The following is a 21,900-nucleotide window of genomic DNA, read 5'->3' as shown; positions in this document are numbered from 1 at the left end:
CCACCATGGACCCCCTGCTGTCACCAAGGACAGCCTGGGGGCCCAAAGTCCTGGGGTCCCCCCCTGACTCCTTCCCCGTGCAGGCATCGAGCCCCAGGGGAACGTGGTGCTGCGCCCTGCCCAGTTCACCGTGGAGACCCTCGAGGCGGGCGTGGGCGAGGTCCTGGTCTACGTTGAGGACCCTGAGGGACACACTGAGGAGGTACAGGGACCTGCCCCCCTCTGGGGGCTCCCCCAGCCTCCCTCTCTGGGAGACCCCCCCCGTGGCACCCCCCAGTGCCCCAGCTCTGTGTCACCCCCCCTTCCCCACATTTTGGGGTCTCTCCCACCGCAGGCCAAAGTGGTCCCCAACAATGACAAGAAGCGAACGTACAGCGTCACCTACGTCCCCAAGGTTGGGGGGCTGCACAAGGTGAGCCCCTCGGTGTCCCCTGACTCCCTCAGTGTCCCCTGCCTCCCTCGGTGTCCCCTGACGCCCTCGGTGTCACCCTGCAGGTGACAGTGCTGTTCGCGGGGCAGAACATCGACGGGAGCCCCTTTGGGGTGAACGTGGGCATGGCCCTGGGCGATGCCAGCAAGGTCACGGCGCGCGGCCCCGGCCTGGAGCCCGTGGGCAACGTGGCCAACAAGGCCACCTACTTCGACATCTACACTGCAGGTAGGGCTCTGGGGACGTGTCCCTGGCATGGCCAGGAGAATGGGGACGTGCCTTCATGGTGACATGGCCGTGGCACTGAGTGCGTGGCCATGGGGCTGTGTCAGGGTGACAGGGCCATGGCGTGGCAGGGTGACTCTGGGGACGTGTCCCCACGGTGGCCTGGCCATGGCACTGAGCGCGTGTCCTGGTGACGGCAGGGGCTGGCTCGGGCGATGTGGGGGTGGTCATCACGGACCCCCAGGGCCGACGCGACACTGTGGAGGTGATGCTGGAGGACAAGGGGGACAATGTGTTCCGCTGCACCTACCGGCCCGTCCTCGAAGGGCCACACACCATCTGTGTCACCTACGCTGGCGCCCAGGTCCCCAGGAGCCCCTTCACTGTCAACGTGGCTGAAGGTGAGGCTCCCTCCTGGGTCCCCACATGGCTCCAGAACATTTGTGCCCACTGTAGCTATGACAATGACACCTCTCAGCGGCCCCACATCACCCAGCTGTGACCATGGTGGCCCCAGGGCACCCAGTGGTGACCATGGTGGTCCATGACACCGATAAGTGACCGCGGGTGCACCATGGTCCCCTCACACTCCCCAGGGTGTCCCTGTGGCACCCCTGTCCCCAGGGGTTGGTTCCTTGTGTCCCTGAGGACACCGTGGCACTCCCCAGTCCCCAGGGCGTCCCCCATGTGCCGCTCCCCGCCCTGGGACACCCCCATCCCCGTCCCTGGGGGCTCCCCAGGGTCCCCCTGGCTCCTGGAGGTGCTAACGGCAGTTTGCAGCCTGCACCCCCTCGGCGGTCCGGGCCACGGGCAGGGGGCTGCAGCCACGGGGGGTCCGAGTGCAGGACGTGGCCGACTTCAAGGTGCTGACGCGGGGCGCGGGCAGCGGGGACCTGCGGGTGACACTGCGGGGACCAGGTACGTGCCATGTGTGGGACCATGGGGCTGGCAGGCTGGGGACACTGTGGGCATTGGGGACCTCTGAGTGACACTGCGGGGACCAGGTACATGCCACTCATATGTGGGAGCATGGCAGGGCTGGCAGGCTGGGGGCACCACGGACTTGGCCACTGGAAGGATGTGGGGAAGGTCCCACTGAGGGGGCCCATGGGGTGAGGGTACGGGTGGGGGTCCCACATGGAGGGATGGGTACAGATGGGGGACCCATTGGGGTCTAGTGGTGGGGGACACCGTGGGGGTGGCCATGGGGAGGGGAGTGTGTGGGCGGGGGTCCCTGAGGTGATCCATGGAGATGGGATGGTGGGGGTGCCCTGGGGTGGGTGCCCATCTGACCCGTCCCACAGGGGGCACGGAGGAGCCGGTGACGGTGCGGGACGTCGGTGACGGCGTCTACGAGTGCGAGTACGTGCCGCGGGTGCCCGGCACGTACCAGGTGTCCATCACCTGGGGCGGCTACGCCATCCCCCGCAGGTCAGTGCCCAACACGGGGGCAGGAAGGGGGTGGGCTTGTGCGGAATGGGGGGCGGGGGGATGGACAAACCCGCCCCTCCCTGCCCCGCCACCCTCACAGCCCATCTGAGATGCAGGTGTCCCCCTGGGGTGGGGGTCTGGGGAATGTGGGGGTGTGGGGGGTACAAGCCCTCCCTCATCTGCCCAAGCCAATTTGCGGTGCAGGTGTCTCCGCAGGGGTGGGACGTATCTGGGGGGACTGGGGGGTGCAGGTGTAATGTGATCCCCTCTCTCCCATGCCCCCCAGCCCGAGGTGCAGGTGTGTGAGGGGGCATACAGGTGTGTCACAGCCCCCCTCACACCTGCCTGTCCCCCCAGCCCGTTCGAGGTGCAGGTGTCCCCCCAGCCGGGGACACAGAAGGTCCGGGCCTGGGGGCCGGGGCTCGAGGGTGGCGTCGTGGGGCGCCCCGCAGACTTCGTGGTCGAGGCCGTCGGCACCGAAGTGGGGACCCTCGGTGAGCAGAGGGGGTGTACAGGTGGGGGGCACTGTGGGGGGGACACTGGCTGAGCCCTGAAGGGGGGGACATGGGGACAGGGTTGGGGCACCGTGGTGGGGACATGGGGACAGGGCTGGGGGTCCTGCGGTGGGAACAGGGTGGGAGCTATGTAGTGGGGTGACACCCTGTTGGGGACAGAATGGGGGGCACCATGGCACTGTGGGGGTGTCAGTGTGGTGGGGACTAGGGCACGAAGTGTGTGAAAACCCACTGGGGACACGGGGACAGGCTGGAGGATGGGCATCATAGTGGGGGCCCCCAGTGCTGTGGGGACACAGGCGTGCAGAGGTGGTGACATGGGGCAGGTTGGGGGTGGCTCCAGAGGGGTCAGGGGGACACGGGTGGTGCCACACTGGGGGGACACGGTCACAGAGAGGGGACAGTGGTCTGGGGGTCCCCACTGTGGGGAGATAAAGACATGTTAGGTGTCACCCTGCTGGGGGCATGGGCACAGGGGGGTGAGGATGAGCTCTGGGGTGGTGGCACAGGCATGGGGGGGGTGATGAGGACAAGCTCCAGGGGTGATGGTACAGGCACCGGGGAGGATGAGGAGCTCTGGGGTGGTGGCACAGGCACAGGGGATGAGGACGAGCTCCAGGGGTGGTGGCACAGGCGCAGGTAACGGTGTCTGCGGTGCCCCCAGGGTTCTCCATCGAGGGCCCGTCCCAGGCGCGCATCGAGTGCGATGACAAGGGCGATGGCTCGTGCGACGTGCGCTACTGGCCCACGGAGCCGGGGCTCTACGCTGTGCACGTGGTGTGTGACGACGAGGACATCAGGGACAGCCCCTTCATGGCTGACATCCGCCCTGCTCCCCCCGACTCCTGGCCCGACAAGGTGCTGCGACCCACAGCAACCCACAGATCCTGGGGTGCCCTTGTGCTCCACAGTGCCCTGCTGTGCCCCACTGCGCCCCATTGCGCCTCACCTGTGGGGCTGGGGGTGCCTGCACCCCACTGCATCCTTCCAACCCCCCCTCTCCACAGGTGAAGGCCTTCGGGCCGGGGCTGGAGCCCACTGGCTGCATCGTGGATCGCCCGGCCGAGTTCACCATTGACGCCCGTGGTGCCGGCAAGGGGCCCCTCAAGCTCTATGCACAGGTGGGAGCTCCAGGGGCTGCTGGGTGGCATTGGGTGGTGTTGGGTGACACTGGGTGGTGTTGAACACCTTTGGGTACTGTTGAACACTGCTGGGTTCCATTTAGTGTTGGTGGGCACCTCGTGCACTGCTGGGCGCTGTTGGGCACCCTTGGGTGCCATTGGCCAACGCTGAATGTCGTTGGGCACCCTTGGGCACCATTGGCCAACACCGAGTGCCACTGAGCACCCTTGGGAGCCATTGGGCAGTGCTGAGTGCCATTGGGCACCCTTGGGTGCCACACTGAGTGCCGTTGGGCACCATTGGGTGCCATTGGCCAATGCTGAGTGCTGTTGGGCACCATTGGGTGCCACACTGAGGGCCATTGGGCTCCCTCACCTCCTCCCTGCTGCTCACAGGACGCCGAGGGCTTCCCCATTGACATCAAGGTGAAGGACAACGGTGACGGCACCTTCCACTGTGTCTACGTGCCCACCAAGGCCATGAAGCACACAGTCATCGTCGCCTGGGGGGGTGTCAACACCCCCAACAGCCCCTTCCGTGTGGGTGTCGTGGGGGCCCATGGGTGCAGGGGTGGCTGTGGGGGTCCCTTGAGGTGTAGGGAGGGGGTGACCTTCAGTCATGGAGGGTGTTACGGTGTCAGCTGTGGGGCGTGGGAGTCCCATGGGGTTGGGGGCCCGGGTGGGGCTGGGGGCCCATGCGGTGATGTGGATGGAAATGGGGGTCCCATGGGGTGCTGGGTGTGGGGATGGAGGTCCCAGACCTATAGGGTGCTGGGGTCGGGCTGGGAGTCCCATGGAGTGCTGGGGAAGGGAGTCTGGAGGGGTTGGATGGAGGCAGGGTGCCATGGTGGGGTTGGGGGTCCTAGTCCCATGGGGTGCCAGGGGAAGAGGGGTCTGTGCCCCTGCCCCACGAGACACTGTGGGCCCGCAGGTGAGCGTGGGTGAGGGCAGCCACCCCAGCAGGGTGAAGGTGCACGGACCAGGTGTGGAGAAGACGGGGCTGAAGGCCAACGAACCCACCTACTTCACCGTGGACTGCAGTGAGGCTGGACAGGGTGGGTGCAATGGGGGGGGCACCCTGGGAACTCCTCTGTGGGCATGAGCCTTGTGTCCCTGGGCCAGCACCCCTGGTCCTGCACCCCGGTCCTGCACCATTTCTGCCAGTCCTGCTCCATCATTCCTGGATCAAGGGTCCTTCATTCTGGGCCCATCAGTTCTGATCCTGGTCCTGCATTCCTGATCCTGGTGCTACATCCGTGATCCTGGTCCATTGTCCCTGCTCCTGGTCCAGGATTCCTGGGCCTGCATCCCTGACCCTGCACCTGCATCCCTGGTCCGTTATCTCTGATCCTGGTCCATGAGTCCTGGTCCTGTCCATCACCTCCAGCCCCGATCCAGCCCCCTGCCCCATCTGCCCGGTCCCACTCCTTGGTGTCCCCCTGGGAGCGGGGGCCACTGACCTGGGCACCCCACAGGTGACGTCAGCATCGGCATCAAATGTGCCCCGGGTGTGGTGGGGCCGCTGGAGGCTGACATCGACTTTGACATCATCAAGAACGACAACGACACCTTCACGGTCAAGTACACGGCGCCGGGCGCGGGGCTCTACACCATCATGGTGCTCTTTGCCAACCAGGTCAGAGTCTGGCACTGCCCCACAGCCCCAGGGTCCGTCCCGCACTCTGTGGGTGCCCCCAGCCCCTGGGGGCCGGGGCTGTGACGCCGTGGTGCCCCCGTGTCACTGTGCCCTGGTCTTGGTCCCCAGGAGATCCCCTCCAGCCCCTTCCGCATCAAGGTGGACCCATCCCATGATGCCAGCAAGGTCAAAGCCGAGGGACCCGGGCTCAGCCGGACAGGTGAGGGTGGGGGACATGGGGTGGGGGCGATGGGTGCTGTGGGGCAGGTGCGGTGAGTGCCATGGGTCCCATGGGGCTGACATGGGGGGTGGAGGTGAAGGTGGGGACCCCTACCCACCTCTGGGTGCTGTGGGGCAGGGCCTGTGGGTCCCGTGGGTGCTGTGGGTCCCGCAGTGACCTGACCCGGTGCTGTGGTGCAGGAGTGGAGGTGGGGACCCCCACCCATTTCTGCATGCTGTGGGTCCCGTGGGTCCCGCAGTGGCCTGACCCGATGCCGTGGCGCAGGGGTGGAGGTGGGGACCCCCACCCATTTCCGCGTGCAGACGCGGGGGGCGGGAAAGGCCCCCCTGGACGTGCGGTTCGTGGGCTCGGGGCCGGGCCCGGCGGTTGCTGACTTCGAGGTCATCGACAACCACGACTATTCCTACACGGTCAAGTACACCCCGCTGCAGCAGGTGCGTGCTGGGTGTGCTGGGACATCCCACAGAGGCACCCCAACCCACAGGGTCACCCCTGGGGCAATGCCCAACCTACAGGGGCTCCCCTGGGGCAATGCCCAACACACAGGGTCACCCTGGGGCAATGCCCAACCCACAGGGTCACCCCTGGGGCAATGCCCAACACACAGGGTCACCCTGGGGCAATGCCCAACCACAGGGGCTCCCCGGCCCGTGGGGTACCCAAGAGGGGCCCCCTCACCCACACCCCATCCCCTGGGCTCCCCCAAGGACACCGCCCCATAGAGCCCAGTGTGTAGGAGCACCCCATGAGCCCCCCCTCCCCACAGTCACCCCCAGCTCCTGGGAAACCCACCCCTATGAACCCCTCCATTGCTGTGGACACCCCAGCTTTGTGGGCACCCCCTGGGGCAGCTGCAGCCCCACATGTGTGCCTGTCAACCCACGGCACCCCCAGGTCCATGGATTCCCCCATCCCTGGGAATTTACCCTCCCCAGCAGCCATGGGTGACCCCCAGCCCCCCTCAGCCTTATGGCTGTGTGTCCCCTGGCACCCCCTTGGAATCCCCCAGTACCATCCCCTGGGTGCCTGCCCTCCGCCCAATGTCTGGGCGCTGTGTGGGGGTCCCCGGCACACCCTGAAGCAGAGTTGTTCCTGCAGGGCCCCCTGTCTGTGGTGGTCACCTATGGTGGGGACCCCATCCCCAAGAGCCCCTTCCCCGTCACTGTGGCTCCTCCCCTGCAGCTGGGCAAGGTCAAGGTGCAGGGGCTCAACAGCAGTGAGTGCAGCACTGGGGAATGGTGGGGGGACCCCAGGGAGGGGACCCTGCATGTGCGGTGGGGGGGCGGGCCCTGGAAGGGACCCCTGAGCACTGGGGGCACCCTGGGTAAAGAAGAGACCTTGGGGGGGACACCTGGGGGCAGGATCAGCCGGGGGGGGCACTCTGAGTGTGGGGTCAGCATGGGGTGAGGGTATATGGGGGCACGGACACTGCATGTGGGGGTACCTGGGCGGGGGACACACCCTCGTTGTGGGGTGCAGCTTGGGGGCCCCAAGGGGGGGTTGGAGGGCACTCTAGCAGGAGAGGTTTGGGACAGCCTGTGCATGGGAGTAACCAGGATACAGGGGACAGATATGGGTGGGGCATGGGGGGGGGCCACACACCCTGTGGGGAAACAATTCCCTGGATATGGGGGACACCCTTGGGTGGAGGGGACACACCCTGGGACAGACACGCACTCCCTGCCCCGCACCTGGGGGACACATCTGGGTATGGGGTTCTCCATAGGCCTGGGGGCACCCCAGGGTGTGGGTGCCGCTCTGACCCCCCGCTCCCCCACAGAGGCAGAGGTGGGGCAGGTGCAGGAGTTCCAGGTGGAGGCGCAGGGCGCAGGAGGCCAGGGCCAGCTGGAGGTGAAGGTGACGGGCCCCTCGCGGCGCCCCGTGCCCTGCACAGTGGGGCCTGCCCCCCCCGGGGGCCCCCACCCCGTCACCTTCATGCCCTCCGAGGAGGGGCCCCACCGCGTCGAGGTCACCTACGACGGGCACCCGGTGCCAGGCAGCCCCTTCCCTGTGGAGGCTCTGCTGCCCCCTGACCCCTCCAAGGTGAGCCTGGCACACGCGTGTGCCACAGGGGTGTGTGTCACAGGGGTGTGTGTGTGTCCCAGCCCTGTATGCCACAGGGGTGTGTGTGCCACAGGGATGTGTGTGTGTGTCCCAGCCCTGTGTGCCACAGGGGTGTGTGTGCCACAGGGATGTGTGTGTCACAGGGATGTGTGTGTGTGTCCCAGCCCCTGTGTGCCACAGGGATGTGTGTGACACAGGGATGTGTGTGTGTGTCCCAGCCCTGTGTGCCACAGGGATGTGTGTGTCACAGGGATGTGTGTGTGTGTCCCAGCCCTGTGTGCCACAGGGATGTGTGTGCCACAGGGGTGTGTGTGCCACAGGGATGTGTGTGACACAGGGGTGTGTGTGCCACAGGGATGTGTGTGTGTGTCCCAGCCCCTGTGTGTCACAGGGATGTGTGTGTGTGTCCCAGCCCCTGTGTGTCCCAGCCCCTGTGTGTCCCTCTGCCCTCCTGACCCCCGCATGCCGCTCACAAGCCCCAAATGTGCCTGTACCCCCATAACCCCTGCATGTCCCCCCCGACCCTCACGTGTTCCTGTGCCCGCAGGTGGTGGCCTCGGGGCCGGGGCTGAAGGGCGGCCGTGTTGGGGTGCCAGCGCCGTTCTCCATTGCCACGCAGGGCGCGGGCAGTGGGGGGCTGGGGCTGACAGTGGAGGGGCCCTGCGAGGCCAAGATCGAGTGCCAGGACAACGGGGACGGCTCCTGCGCCGTGTCCTACCTGCCCACGGCGCCCGGGGAGTACCACATCAACATCCTGTTCGCCGGGCGCCACATCCCGGGCAGCCCCTTCACGGCCGCGGTCACGGCGCCCTTCGACCCGGCCAAAGTGACGGCCTCGGGGCCGGGGCTGGAGCGCGGCCGGGCCGGTGAGGCCGCCGTCTTCTCCGTGGACTGCTCCCAGGCCGGCGAGGCCGAGCTCACCATTGAGATCCGCTCCGAGGCCGGCGTCAAGGCCGAGGTGCTGGTGCAGAACAACCGCGACGGTACCTATGCCATCACCTACACCCCGGCCTGCGCCGGTGCCTACACCATCACCATCAACTACGGCGGCCTCCCGGTGCCCAACTGCCCCGTGCGCGTCACCGTGGACCCGGCCGTGGACACCAGCAGCGTCAAGGTCTACGGCAAAGGCGTGGAGCCGCGAGGTGAGCCAGGGGCCGCGCACTGTGGCGCCTCCTCCCCTTGGGCGGGGGTCTCCTTCTCCCCAGCAGCATCCCATCCCTGTGGGCGTCTCTTCCTCCTGGGTGCTGCTCTGGACACCACCACAGGCACCTCCCCTCTATGAGCATCCCCGTGGGCTCCCCATCCCCATGGGCACCCCATCCCCGTGGGTGTCCTCTCTCTGTGGACATCCCCACTCACAGGCATTCCAGCCCCGTGGGCACCCCATGGACAGCTCTTCTCACATGGATGGTTTCTGGGCACCCTCTAGACATCCCTCCATGGGCACCTGCCCCTTGCATGGACAACCGCGTCACTGTGGACACTCCCATGGTCACCAACATCTCCTCCCCATGGCCATCCCCTCTAATGGGGGCTCTCCTGGGCACCCCACAGGCATCTTTCCTCCCCCTGTCCCCCTTGCCACCACCACTGCTCAGGGTCCCTATGATTTTCCCCTCATTCCTGGGGGGAGGTTCTGGGGATGCAGGGGGTGTGGGGTGGGATCCCAAGGGTGTGCCAGTGGCCCCCTGAAGCCCCTGTGTGTGCCGAGAGGGCCATGAGCTCTCAGAGGCTGCTGTAAGGGACCCTCGGGTGAGCTCTGGGCCCCCTGACTGCCCTGCGCCCCTCAGGAGTGCTGCGGGAGGTGGGCACTGAGTTCACGGTGGATGCACGGGCACTGGCCCCCACCGGGGGACCCCACGTCCGGGCCCGGGTGCTGAACCCCTCAGGGACCCCCATCGAAACCTTCGTCACCGACCTCGGCGATGGCACCTACCGCGTGGAGTACACACCCTTCGAGGAGGGTGAGGGACCCCCACACCCCCCCCGGGACTCCCAACACACCCAGAGGCCCCCAGACCCTATTGGAGAGCACAGACATCCCCAGGGGCCTCCCAAACCCCTCGGATGGGAACCTCCAAGGGCCATGAGCTCCCCCAGGGTCTCTGCCCCTACACCAGACTCCAGCTTCCCCTCAGGACCCCAAGTCCTGGCCAGGCATCCTCCATTCCTCATGAAGCACCTTCAGAGAGGGAGGGACCTTCCCATACCATGTCCAAGTGGGGACCCCCTTCAATTCCCGCTGGATCCCCAGAACCAGGAACCTCCAAGACCCCTGAGACACCCCAAATCCCAACTGGGGACTCCCAACCTCCCCCAGAAACCTCATCCAGGGATCCCTAAAACCCCCAAGGCCTTTCAAACCCCACCGAGGGACCCCCACAGCTCCTGACCCCCTGAGAATCCCCACTGCAGAGGCCCCTCGTGCCCCTCCATGGCAGTGTGTGATGTGTCCCTGTCGCAGGGCTGCACCTGGTGGAGGTGACATATGACGACGTGGCGGTCCCCAAGAGCCCGTTCCGTGTGGGGGTGGCCGAGGGCTGCGACCCCACCCGCGTTCGGGCACACGGCCCCGGCCTGGAGGGCGGCGTGGTGGGCACAGCCAACCACTTCACTGTGGAGACCAGGTGGGCACTGACCCCACCTCAACCCAGCCCTGCTCCCCAGAGGCCCAACCCCTGCCCTACAAAGGCCCTGCCCTACAAATGCCCTGCCCGAGCCATGTTCCACCCCATGGACCCCTCATGCTGTCCCTGTTGGGGGGTTTGGGGTGGGCAGGGCAGGTGTGGAGACCAGGTGGGCACCAGCCCTGAGTCCCTCCGTTCCCACACCCATGGACTCCTCCCCCAGAGATGTCACCTCCATGCCAGGCCACTATCTCCATTGCCTGTCGTGGAAGTGCCACCACTATCCTCTTGCACCTGTGCCCTTCATGTGCATGTCCCACCTCTATCCCACACCACCAGCCTGCCACCTCCATCCCATGTCACCAGGATATCATCTCTGTCCCCTTGCTATGGAGGTGCCACCTCTGCCAGGGAGGTGGCACGTCCCTCCCCCTGCCATGGAGGCAGCACCTCCATCTCCCCACCATGGCAGTTGTTCCCCCTGGCCCCGCCGTGCCTGTGTCACCTCTCTGAGCAGTGGCATGTCCCCAGGGGCGCGGGCACCGGGGGGCTGGGCCTGGCCATCGAGGGTCCCTCAGAGGCGAAGATGTCCTGCAAGGACAACAAGGATGGGAGCTGCGCTGTGGAGTACGTCCCCTTCACACCTGGTGACTACGACGTCAACATCACCTTCGGCGGCCACCCCATCCCAGGTGCGGGCACACGCGGGGACAGGGCTGGGGGACACGTCCTCACTGTCATCTCTCAGGCACAGGGCTTCACTGTGGTCACCCACCCACGGTGGCCCCGCAGCCAAGCTGTCCCCTGCCTGTGCTGTCCCCATGGCTTTGGTATCCTCGTGGCCACACTGACCGATGGCCGTGTTGTCCTCATGTCTCCCATTGACCCCATGGCCACACCGACCTTATGACACACTGACTCCACAAAGTGTCCATGTGCGTGATTGACACACCAACTGTATGGCCATGCTGTCCCTGTGCCCCTGTTGAGCTCATGGCCATGTTGACCTTGTCCCCACACTGACCCCATCCCCACACTGACCCCACACTCACACTGACCCCATCCCCACACTGCCCCCATCCCCAGCTGCCCCATGGTGCCTCCCTCATGCCCTGACCCCTCTCTGCACACAGGGAGCCCGTTCCGGGTGCGAGTGCGGGATGCTGTGGATGCCTCCAAGGTGACGTGCTCGGGGCCGGGGCTGGGCCCCAGTGTCCGTGCCCGGCTGCCCCAGAGCTTCACCGTGGACGTCAGTGCCGCGGGACGTGCCGCCCTCGAGGTGACGCTGCTGGGGCCCACTGGTACGTGGGGACATGGGGGGCAGGGGGCCTGTGTCTCATGGGGTGTCCTGACCTTGGGGGTGTCCTGCCTCTTGTCCTACTCCGTAGGATGTCCTGGCCCTTGGATCCCATGGTCTATGGAGAGTCCTGCCCCTGGGGTGCCCTGACTCCTGGGTTGTCTGGCACCATGGATGCCCTGTTCCAAAGGGTGCCCAGCCTCACGGTGTCCCCTGTTATATAGGGTGTCCTACCTGTGGACGTCCTGCTCCACAGAGTGTCCTACCCCATAGGACATCCAGCCCCATGGATGTCCTTCTTCATAGGGCGTCCAACTCCATGGGGTGCCCTCCTCATGAATGCTCAGATCCACCCAGGGAGGTTGTGCCCTACATGCTGCTCTATATCCTCCTGTCCCACATGTCTCCCTGCCTCACGTGTCCCCACCCCACACGTCCCACTGCCCCACAGGGCTGCCGGAGCCAGTGGAGATCCGAGACAACGGCGATGGCACCCACAAGGTCACCTACACGCCGGCCACCGATGGGCCCTACACCGTGTCCGTCAAGTACGGGGGGCAGGAGGTGCCACGCAGGTGAGACCCTGCCCTGGGTGGGCACAGGAGGACAGGATCCCCACACAGCCTGGAGATCCCGGCGCCCCCCTGACTCCCTGCCTCCCCCAGCCCCTTCAAGGTGACGGCGCTGCCCACCCACGATGCCAGCAAGGTGCGGGCGAGCGGCCCCGGGCTGAGCACGGGGGGCATCCCCGCCAGCCTGCCCGTGGAATTCACCATCGACGCCCGTGACGCCGGCGAGGGGCTGCTCACGGTCCAGATCCTGGTCAGTGTGTGAGGGGGAGACGTGGGGGACTATGAGGGTTGTGGGGGGCACGCTGGGGATGAGCTGCTCACGGTCCAGATCCTGGTCAGTGCAGGGGGGTCATGGGTGCTGAGCCCCCCATGGTGCCCTTTCCCCACACCCCGGGTTGCTGAGCCCCAGAGGGTGCCCCCAGCATGGGCACTGATGGTGTTGCCTGCAGGACCCCGAGGGACAGCCCAAGAAGGCCTCAATCCGGGACAACGGGGATGGCACCTACACGGTGTCGTACGTGCCCGACGTGCCGGGGCGCTACACCAGCACTGTCAAGTACGGGGGCGACGAGATCCCCGCATCACCCTTCCGGGTCCTGGCTGTGCCCTCTGGCGATGCCAGCAAGTGCCTCGTCACAGGTGGGGCTGCCCCCCAGTGTCCTTATGCTGACCTGTGTCATCCCCTTGCTGGCCTCTGGCATCCCCTTGCTGACGCGCAGCATCCCCTCACTGTCCCACAATGTCCCCTCGCTGCCCCAGCGCACCCCTCCCTGCCCCACAGCGTCCCTCCTGCCCCACAGCATCCCCTACTGCCCCACAACACCCATATACTGACCCACAGTGTCCCCCTGCTGTCCCACAACACCCATATACTGACCCACAGTGTCCCCCTGCTGTCCCACAACACCCATATACTGACCCACAGTGCCCCCCTGCTGCCCCACAGCACCCACCCCAGACACCCCTGCCTTACCCCCACCACCCCGTGGCTGCCCCCCAGCACACCCCCTGCCCCACTGCTGCCCCCCAGCACACCCCCTGCCCCACTGCTGCCCCCCAGCACCCCTGCCACCACCCCAGACCTGCCCCGCGGCGCAGTGGGGATGAATGGGTGCCCCCAGGACAGGATGTGCCGGCCCCCCCGGAGCCCCCCGGCCCCCTCGGCGCCCCCGGCCCCCCAACCAGCCCCCCAACCCCTTCTCACCGCTCTCCCTGGTCTTTCTTGCAGTATCCATTGGGGGCCATGGACTGGGTAAGTGGTGCCAGGGGGCAGTTGGGGGGCTGGGAGGAGGCAGTTGGGGGGTAGGTTTGGAGCCCCCCCATGGCCCTGACCCCACCCTCCCTGCAGGTGCCTGCCTGGGCCCCACGATCCAGATCGGGGAGGAGACGGTGATCACGGTGGACGCAAAGGCGGCGGGACAGGGCAAGGTCACCTGCAAGGTGTCAACACCTGATGGTGCCGAGCTGGACGTGGATGTGGTGGAAAACCACGACGGCACTTTTGACATCTTCTACACCGCTCCTGAGCCCGGCAAATACGTCATCACCATCCGCTTTGGCGGGGAGCACGTCCCTAACAGCCCCTTCCATGTCATGGTGAGTGGGGCACTGCATTTTGAACACCAGGGTGAAATCTTGGTGGGGTTGGGAAATGGTGGATCCAAGGGGCAAAGAGTCGAGGGCACAACGGACAGCATGGGACAGACTTTGAGCACCAGGGTAACACCATGGTGGGGCTGGAACATCATGGTAGGCATCAACAGACAGAGGACTGGGGCCATGGTCGACACCAAGGGACAGAAAGTTGGGTCAGTCAGTGTGGAGCTGCAAGAGCACAATGGGCACTGCGGGGTTGGGTAACCATGATGGGAGTTATGGAACTGGGGGACCATAGAGGGGCAGTGCTGGGACAATGGTGACCATCATGGAGCTGAGAGTTGGGAGACCATGGTGGGCACTGTGGGGCTGGATGGCCATGGTGGGCACTGTGGGGCCAGGGCTGTGGTGTTGGGAGTTGTTAGGATCATGGTGGACACCATGGGGTTTGGAGGTCATGAGGATCATCACAGGGCTGGGAGCCCACCTTGGGCATTCTCATGTCCCCTCTTTGGCCACTCTGGGGCTGGGAGCCCACCATGAGGTTCTCACCTTCCCTCTCTGCCCCTTGATCAGGCCACAGAGGAGCCCCCAGCCACCACCGAGAACCTCCGGCCCTTCAACCTTGTCATCCCCTTCACGGTGCAGAAGGGTGAGATCACAGGTAGAGCACAGGGTTGTGGGGATTGAAGGGCACTCCCCTTCAGACACCAGCCCCCTCTTGGTGCCCCTACTGACAAAATACCCCCAGGTGAGGTGCGGATGCCCTCGGGAAAGACAGCGCGGCCCAGCATCACTGACAACAAGGACGGGACGGTGACAGTGCACTATGCCCCCTCTGAGAAGGGGCTGCATGAGATGGACATTCGCTACGATGGCAACCACATCCCTGGTGAGCTGCTGGGGGGCACTGGGAGGTGTCTGAGGAAAGTGGATGCAACTATGCCCTGGCTGGGCTCCTGTGGGGCAGGCATGCACCATGGTGTGGAATGTCCCTGTGGAATGTCTCTGTGGGGTCCATGGTTGGTCACCCTTGTGTTGGGGTGTCCCCATGGTCTCTGACACACATTGTCCCTTGTGTCCCCAGGGAGTCCCCTTCAGTTCTACGTGGATGCCATCAACCCACGCCACGTCAGTGCCTATGGGCCTGGGCTGAGCCATGGGATGGTCAACAAGCCGTGCACATTCACCATTGTCACCAAGGATGCTGGCGAGGGTGAGTGATGGCCAAGCGAGGCTGGGAGGTCATGGGGACCCCCCAGTGCTATCAGGAGGGACTGGAGAGCCCTGCTGCCTCTGACACCCCTTGTCCAGTGCCTTCTGACAACGCTTGTGTCTCCAGGTGGGCTGTCGCTCGCGGTGGAAGGTCCCTCCAAGGCGGAGATCACCTGCCAGGACAACAAGGACGGGACATGCACCGTGTCCTACCTGCCCACAGCCCCTGGCGACTACAGCATCATTGTGCGCTTTGATGACAAACACATCCCGGGCAGCCCCTTCACTGCCAAGATCACTGGTGAGACAGGCTGGGGGCACCGTGCACACTGCGGGCTGGGGGAGTTCTGGGGGCTTTTGGCTGCTCCACGTGGCCATGGGGGCACCTGGTTGGCCATGGAGACATCTATGGAGTAATGGCCATGAGGGCACCTGCGAGGCTGTGGGGGCACTTGTATGGCCATGGGGGCACCTGTGGGTCACAAAGACCATGACATGGTCATGGGGACACCTGTGGGGTAATGGGCACACTTGCCCCATGGCCATTGGGACAGCTGTGGTGTCTCTTGTCCATCTCTGGCCACCAGGATCCCCCCTCCCATGGCCTTGGGGACACTGTGAAACCTTGGAGTTCCCAAACCATGCCCATGGGGGTGTCACAGACCTTTGAGGACCCCATCACAAGGCCATGTAGACCTTGTGGGGACCCTATCCATGGCCTTGAGGATGCTATTCACACGGCTTTGGATGACCCCTGATTCTGAGGACCCTCTCCATGTGTCCACTGGGACCTTGTGGGGGCTTTGGGAACATCATTGCACCACCCCTGGGATCATATTCATTTGTCGTCCACCTTGGGCTGATGTCCCTGCTGATGGTGTTTCTGCAGGGGATGACTCCATGCGCACGTCCCAGCTCAATGTGGGCACTTCGACGGATGTGTCCCTGAAGATCGCAGAGACAGACCTGAGCCTGCTGGCGGCCACCATCCGCGCACCCTCCGGCAATGAGGAGCCATGCCTGCTCAAGAGGCTGCCCAACCGCCACATCGGTGTGCAGGGACACGGGGACACCACAGGGACACCACGGGGACACAGGGACATGCAGATGTAGCACAGGAGAACTGGCACATGGGCACATGAGAGGAGCATGTGGGACCTGGGAACTTGTCGGGACAGGGAACAGTGGGGCTAGGGGGTCACAGGGATGGGTGGCCTTGTGGCATTGGGTCAGCAGGGGGTTGGTGGCCATAGTCAGGGGACTTGGATGGTGGCCAGAGGCTGGTGGCGGTGGCCAGGGGCTGGTGGCAGTGGCTAGGGGATGTGGATGGTACATGTGTGGTGGCCATGTCTGGTGGTGGTGTGTGACCGCTGTGTCCTCCCCAGGCATCTCATTCACGCCCAAGGAGGTGGGCGAGCACGTGGTGAGCGTGCGGAAGAGCGGGCAGCACGTCACCAACAGCCCCTTCAAGATCCTGGTGGGACAGTCAGAGATTGGTGATGCTGGACGGGTCAAGGTGTGGGGCCAGGGACTTCTGGAGGGCCACACCTTTGAGGTGGCTGAGTTCATCGTGGACACACGCAGCGCTGGTGAGGACATGGTGGGGGATGGCCATGGGGCAGGGGTAGGGCAGGATGGAGTGATGGCCATGACCATGAGTAGGCTGTGGCCATCCAAGGATGAGGTGGTGGCCATGGTTATTGCTGTGGTGCACTAAGGCCACGTGTGATGGTGGCCAAAGCTACATGTGGCCAGGAAGGGATGGCGGCAATGGTCATGGTCATGGCCAGATGGTCCCTGTGGCTGGGGCTGGATGGTGGCTGTGGTGGCCATAGCCAGGATGATTTGAGGACCATGGACATGCTACAGCTGTGGCCAGCACAGGATCAGGTGGTGGCTATGCTGTGACCTTCATCTAAATGGGACGGTGACCATGGTGGTGGCATGGCCAATGCCCAGGTGAAATGTGGCTAAGGCCATGCCATGGCTGTGGACAACAGGATGGGCTGGTGGCCATGATTATGGGCATGGTTTGACCGTGGCCAGGATGGAGTGGTGGCCATGTCCATGGTGCAGTCAAGAGGGTGATGCTGTGTTGACCATGGCATGGCCGTGGCCAGGACAGGGGTGATGACTGGGATTGGGTGGTGACCATGGACAATTTGAGTTTGTGGCTGTGGTGTGACCATGACCAGGACAGGGACAGCCTCCATGGGACACCGCTGATCACGTCCCCATGTCCACCCAGGTTATGGCGGGCTGGGCCTGTCCATTGAGGGCCCCAGCAAGGTGGACATTAACTGTGAGGACATGGAGGATGGCACCTGCAAAGTCACCTACTGCCCCACCGAGCCCGGCAACTACATCATCAACATCAAGTTTGCTGACAAACATGTCCCAGGTGGGGCTGGGGGACACATGGGGGACAGAGGGCAGTGGTGGGGAGGGGTGCTAGGAGCCCAGGGGGTGACGGAGGTAACTGTGTCCCACAGGGAGCCCCTTCACGGTGAAGGTGACGGGTGAGGGGCGCATGAAGGAGAGCATCACGCGCCGGCGGCAGGCGCCCTCCATCGCCACTGTTGGCAGCACCTGCGACCTCAACCTCAAGATCCCAGGTACGGTTGGCCTTTCTCCTTCTTCTCCTCCTCCTTCTTCTCCTCCTCCCCCCTCCTCCTCCCACCCTCCCTCCTTCTCCTCCTCCTTCTCCTCTTTTCCTCCTCTTCCTCTTCCTTCTCCTCTTCTCATCTTTTATCCTCCGTTATCCTCCTCTTCATACCCCATCATCCTCCTCTCTTCCTCCTCTTCTTCTCCCTTCTCCATCCTAATCTTCTTCCTCCTCCTGCTCTGTGGGCCAGGGGGATGGAGACACATCTCAGCTGCTCCAGCTCTGATTTCTCCTTGCTTCCTCTTTCTCTCCCCTCCATGCGTCTGTGTCCATGTCTGTGTCCCTCTGTGTGCCTGTGCCTGCGTCCTTGCATCCCACTGTGCGTGCCACCCTGCACTGATACCTCCATCCACATGTCCGTGTGTCCATTCACACCTATCCACGTGTCCATCTCTGCCTTCATCCACCCTTGGCTCCACCCCTCCCCGCACCATTCTCTACTTCCAACCCTGTGACCACCCATGTCTCCACCCATCATGATTCCATCCTCCCTGTGTCCATCCTTGTCTCCATCCCTCCGTGTCTTCACTCATCCATGTCTCCTCCCACCACTACATTCATCCCTCTGTCCATTCATCCCCATGTCTGTCCGTATCTTCCCGTGTCCCCGTCACCGCTCTGTGCACCCTTCCGTTCCCCGTCCGTGCTCACACCCTGTGGTCTCCACGTGTCCCCACGTGTCCGCACTGTCCCTGTGTGTCCCGCGGGGCGCTCCCCAGGGAACTGGTTCCAGATGGTGTCGGCGCAGGAGCGGCTGACGCGCACGTTCACGCGCAGCAGCCACACGTACACACGCACGGAGCGCACCGAGATCAGCAAGACGCGCGGCGGCGAGACCACGCGCGAGGTGCACGTGGAGGAATCGACCCGCGTGGGCGGCGCCTTCCCCCGCGCACCCCCGGAGCCCTTCGGGGCCTTCGGGGCCTTCGGGACCCGCGAGGGCATTGGAGCCTTCGCAGCCCCTGCGCGCGCACACGAGGGTGCGTCCTGCCCCGGGCTGCTCGGGGTGCAGCAAAGTGGGAGTGCACAGGGGCTGCGTGGGCATGAGGGGCACGGGCACACCTGGGCTGGGCGTGCAGGGCACTCCCCTGTGCTTGCACGAGGGGCAGGTGGGCACGAGGGGAGTGTGAGTGCAGGGAAGCGTGTTTGCACAAGGGCTGGGTGCCCTGGAGCACCAGTGTGTGTTTGCACAGAGCTGTGCTTGCACAAGGGATGGGTACACCGGAGCATCAGTGTGTGTTTGCACAGAGCTGTGCTTGCACAAGCTGCTTGCACGTGAGGCCTGAGGTGTGTGCCTGCACAAGGGCTGTGTGTGCAGGGAACTGGGCTTGCATGAGTGCTGGGCACACTTGCCATGGCAGTGCCCTTGCACACGGCTGTGTGCTCACACAAGGGCCCACCTGTGTGTGCCCAGGACACACCTGGGACAGAGTCCCTGGCACACGCCTGGGGGCTGCTGTGCTGATGGGGGGTGCCCTTCACATGGGATGTGTGCAGAGGTGGGGGCAGCTCTGGCTCTTTGCACACGCAGGTGCATACCTGCTTATGGGGTGTGTGTGCTGAGCCTAGAGGGCTGTGTGTGCCCTCGGCACAGGTGTGCAGTCCCTCAAGGGCGTGTGCATGTGTCTGCACACGCGTGTGTAAATGTGTGTGTGCACGCTGGCAGGTGCAAGTGTCCTGTGCATGAGGGGGGGCACTTGCAGGGTGGGGTACACCCCCTGGAGGTGTACGTGGGCTCTGGTGGGTGTTGTGATGTCAGGGCACACTGGTGGCAGGGTGGTGGGATGGCAGTGACAAGGTGCCCTGGTGATGGGGTGCAGGGCGTGAGTGTGCCAGGGAGCCCTTGGGATGATGGTGAGAAGGTGATGGGGCAATGGGGTGCCCCAGTGCCCTGGTATCAGAGTGACAGGATGTTGGGGTGACAGGATGACAGGGTGCCCCAGGGACAGGTGCTGGGATGCCATAGTGACATGGTGATATGGAACTGGGGTGCAGAGGGGCTGGGGTGCAGGGGTACCTGGCTTACGGGATGATGGAGTGATGTGGTGACGAGGTGCTCTGGTGACAGGATGACAGTGTGCCACGTAGTGATGGGGTGCTGGGGTGCCATAGTGGCACAGTGGTGGTGTGACAACAATGGGGTGATGTTGGGGTGCCCAGGTGCCTGCACGGTGATGCGGTGCATGCCCACAGGCAAGGCGTCGGTGCAGGAGCTGGGGTGCCATAGCAGTGGGGTGTTGGGGTGCTGGGGTGGCGCTGTGTTGAGGTGCCGGGGTGCGATGTTTTGGGTGCCCACGGTGACACGGCGCGTGCCCGCAGGCGAGGCGTCGGCGCAGGAGCTGTCGGCGCAGGTGCTGAGCCCGTCGGGGCAGCGGCGCGAGGCTGAGGTGGTGCCGGGGGCCGCGGGCGTGTACAGCGTGCGCTTCGTGCCCCAGGAGACGGGCGCCCACACCGTCAGCGTCAAGTTCCGGGGGCAGCACGTGCCCGGGAGCCCCTTCCAGTTCACCGTGGGGCCGCTGGGCGAGGGCGGCGCCCACAAGGTGCGCGCGGGGGGCACCGGGCTGCAGCGCGCCGTGGCCGGCACGCCAGGTACGGGGATGATGGGGGCCGGGGGGCTCTGGGGGCAATGGGTGTGTGGGTGTGGTGGGGATGTGAGGGCAATGAGGGACGGATGCTCTTGGGGGATGTGTGTGGGGCCTGGGTGCTGCTGGGGGTGTGGGTGGCTATGGGGGCGTAGGTGCTATAGGTGCTATGTGCGTGTGGGGTGCTGGTGAAATCTGGGGGCTCTGGGTGCGGTGATGGGGGATTTGGGTACAGCTGGGTGTGGGGGCAATGGGGGGGCGTCATCGGTGCTCTGTGTTCCATGGGTGGGATGTGGGTTCTTTGGGGGGGCATGGGGAGGTGGGTGCAGGTCTGTGCTGGCTGTCACCATCCTGGGGTGCCATCGAGGGCCAGGGTGACCCCGGTGGCCCCCCCAGCTGAGTTCAGCATCTGGACGCGTGAGGCGGGCGCGGGGGGACTCTCCATCGCTGTCGAGGGGCCCAGCAAGGCCGAGATCTCCTTTGAGGACCGCAAGGACGGCTCCTGTGGCGTCTCCTACCTGGTGCAGGAGCCAGGTGAGAGGGGCTGTACCCCAACACCCCCAACCACCCTAACCACCCCTAACATCCCCCAGGGTGCTCAGCCTGGGCCTGGGGCTACACGACTCTCATATGAGGAGGAACCCACATGCAAATGTATCCCCAATTAAGGGTATACCCCCCGGAGGATGTCCCCAAATAGAGGTGTCTCTCTGCTCAGGTGTCCCCGTGGGAGGGTGTCTCTGTGCATGGGTGTCCCCACATAACAGTGTTCCCAAGGAAAGGTGTCCCTGTGTGGGGGCTCCCTGCCTGACTGTCCCCTGTCCCCCAGGTGACTACGAGGTGTCCATCAAGTTCAATGAGGAGCACATCCCTGACAGCCCCTTCATTGTCCCTGTCGCCTCCCACTCGGATGATGCCCGACGCCTCACTGTCACCAGCCTGCAGGTACAGCAGGGGACAGCCCCTGTGGAACCCTGGGGCACCCCTGGGCTCATGTGCCACAGGATGCCCTCTAGGTCCCCAGGTCACCCTTGGGCTGCTCTGAGCCCCTATTGCACTCTTGGGATGCCCACTGTGTGGGATGCCCACCATTGGGTCTCCTGTGGCACCTTGGGCCCTCTGGAGCCACCTCTCCCTCCCTCACGTCACCCCTAGACCACCTTTATGTCCCCCTGTGCCAGCCTTGGGACCCTCTCTGGTGCCAGTCTCACGTCCCTTGTGTCACACTGCACCCTTGTGTCACCTGTGGGCCCCGTAGTGTTCCCCCTGCCTCACTGCCCCCCTGCCTTGTCCCCTCATTCCCGGGGTGACCCAGCCGGCACCATTCACGATGTCCCCCTGTCCCCCTGTCCCTGATGCCACTGTGGTGTCCCCACAGGAGACAGTGGCAGTGAACCAGCCAGCGTCCTTCGCGGTGCAGCTGAACGGGGCGCGCGGCGTCATCGACGCCAAGGTGCACACGCCTGCAGGGGTGGTGGAGGAGTGCTACGTGTCTGAGCTGGACAGCGGTGAGGGGACACCACGGGGACATCCTGGGGACACCGGGTCTGCAGATGTGGGGTTGTGGGCACAGGGTGCAGGACACAGGGACCTCATGTGATGTGGGGACATGGGGCTTGAGAGCATGGGAACATGGGGCATGGGGACAGAGTGACACAGGGACACAGGACATGGTGACAT

The 21,900-nt window shown here is 64.8% G+C and overlaps 1 protein-coding gene across 3 annotated transcripts in view; it reads left to right on the top strand.

Moving 5' to 3' along the window:
* Window positions 1–21,900, top strand: part of FLNC (filamin C) — a 28,447-nt gene that overhangs the window by 4,544 nt on the left and 2,003 nt on the right. For 2 of the 3 annotated variants that reach the window (XM_074540262.1, XM_074540264.1), the window contains 39 exons: window positions 84–202; window positions 335–412; window positions 496–658; window positions 856–1,056; window positions 1,436–1,573; window positions 1,960–2,086; window positions 2,444–2,580; window positions 3,266–3,459; window positions 3,609–3,722; window positions 4,119–4,262; window positions 4,654–4,777; window positions 5,198–5,358; window positions 5,488–5,578; window positions 5,864–6,033; window positions 6,698–6,815; window positions 7,380–7,642; window positions 8,211–8,808; window positions 9,457–9,630; window positions 10,131–10,293; window positions 10,825–10,985; window positions 11,427–11,594; window positions 12,042–12,165; window positions 12,256–12,412; window positions 12,612–12,801; window positions 13,391–13,414; window positions 13,511–13,758; window positions 14,335–14,422; window positions 14,510–14,650; window positions 14,846–14,974; window positions 15,101–15,274; window positions 15,863–16,024; window positions 16,359–16,562; window positions 17,222–17,374; window positions 17,466–17,588; window positions 18,358–18,618; window positions 19,958–20,227; window positions 20,617–20,754; window positions 21,050–21,165; window positions 21,599–21,728. In XM_074540262.1, coding sequence (XP_074396363.1) covers window positions 84–202; window positions 335–412; window positions 496–658; window positions 856–1,056; window positions 1,436–1,573; window positions 1,960–2,086; window positions 2,444–2,580; window positions 3,266–3,459; window positions 3,609–3,722; window positions 4,119–4,262; window positions 4,654–4,777; window positions 5,198–5,358; window positions 5,488–5,578; window positions 5,864–6,033; window positions 6,698–6,815; window positions 7,380–7,642; window positions 8,211–8,808; window positions 9,457–9,630; window positions 10,131–10,293; window positions 10,825–10,985; window positions 11,427–11,594; window positions 12,042–12,165; window positions 12,256–12,412; window positions 12,612–12,801; window positions 13,391–13,414; window positions 13,511–13,758; window positions 14,335–14,422; window positions 14,510–14,650; window positions 14,846–14,974; window positions 15,101–15,274; window positions 15,863–16,024; window positions 16,359–16,562; window positions 17,222–17,374; window positions 17,466–17,588; window positions 18,358–18,618; window positions 19,958–20,227; window positions 20,617–20,754; window positions 21,050–21,165; window positions 21,599–21,728 — 6,438 coding nt within the window. The remainder of the gene's footprint in view (window positions 1–83; window positions 203–334; window positions 413–495; window positions 659–855; window positions 1,057–1,435; window positions 1,574–1,959; window positions 2,087–2,443; window positions 2,581–3,265; window positions 3,460–3,608; window positions 3,723–4,118; window positions 4,263–4,653; window positions 4,778–5,197; window positions 5,359–5,487; window positions 5,579–5,863; window positions 6,034–6,697; window positions 6,816–7,379; window positions 7,643–8,210; window positions 8,809–9,456; window positions 9,631–10,130; window positions 10,294–10,824; window positions 10,986–11,426; window positions 11,595–12,041; window positions 12,166–12,255; window positions 12,413–12,611; window positions 12,802–13,390; window positions 13,415–13,510; window positions 13,759–14,334; window positions 14,423–14,509; window positions 14,651–14,845; window positions 14,975–15,100; window positions 15,275–15,862; window positions 16,025–16,358; window positions 16,563–17,221; window positions 17,375–17,465; window positions 17,589–18,357; window positions 18,619–19,957; window positions 20,228–20,616; window positions 20,755–21,049; window positions 21,166–21,598; window positions 21,729–21,900) is intronic. The other variant, XM_074540263.1, reaches the window with a different exon arrangement.

The sequence above is a fragment of the Zonotrichia albicollis genome, chromosome 4, assembly GCF_047830755.1.
Source record: "Zonotrichia albicollis isolate bZonAlb1 chromosome 4, bZonAlb1.hap1, whole genome shotgun sequence".
NCBI lineage: Eukaryota > Metazoa > Chordata > Aves > Passeriformes > Passerellidae > Zonotrichia > Zonotrichia albicollis.
This window is presented reverse-complemented; position numbering and strand designations above follow the sequence as displayed.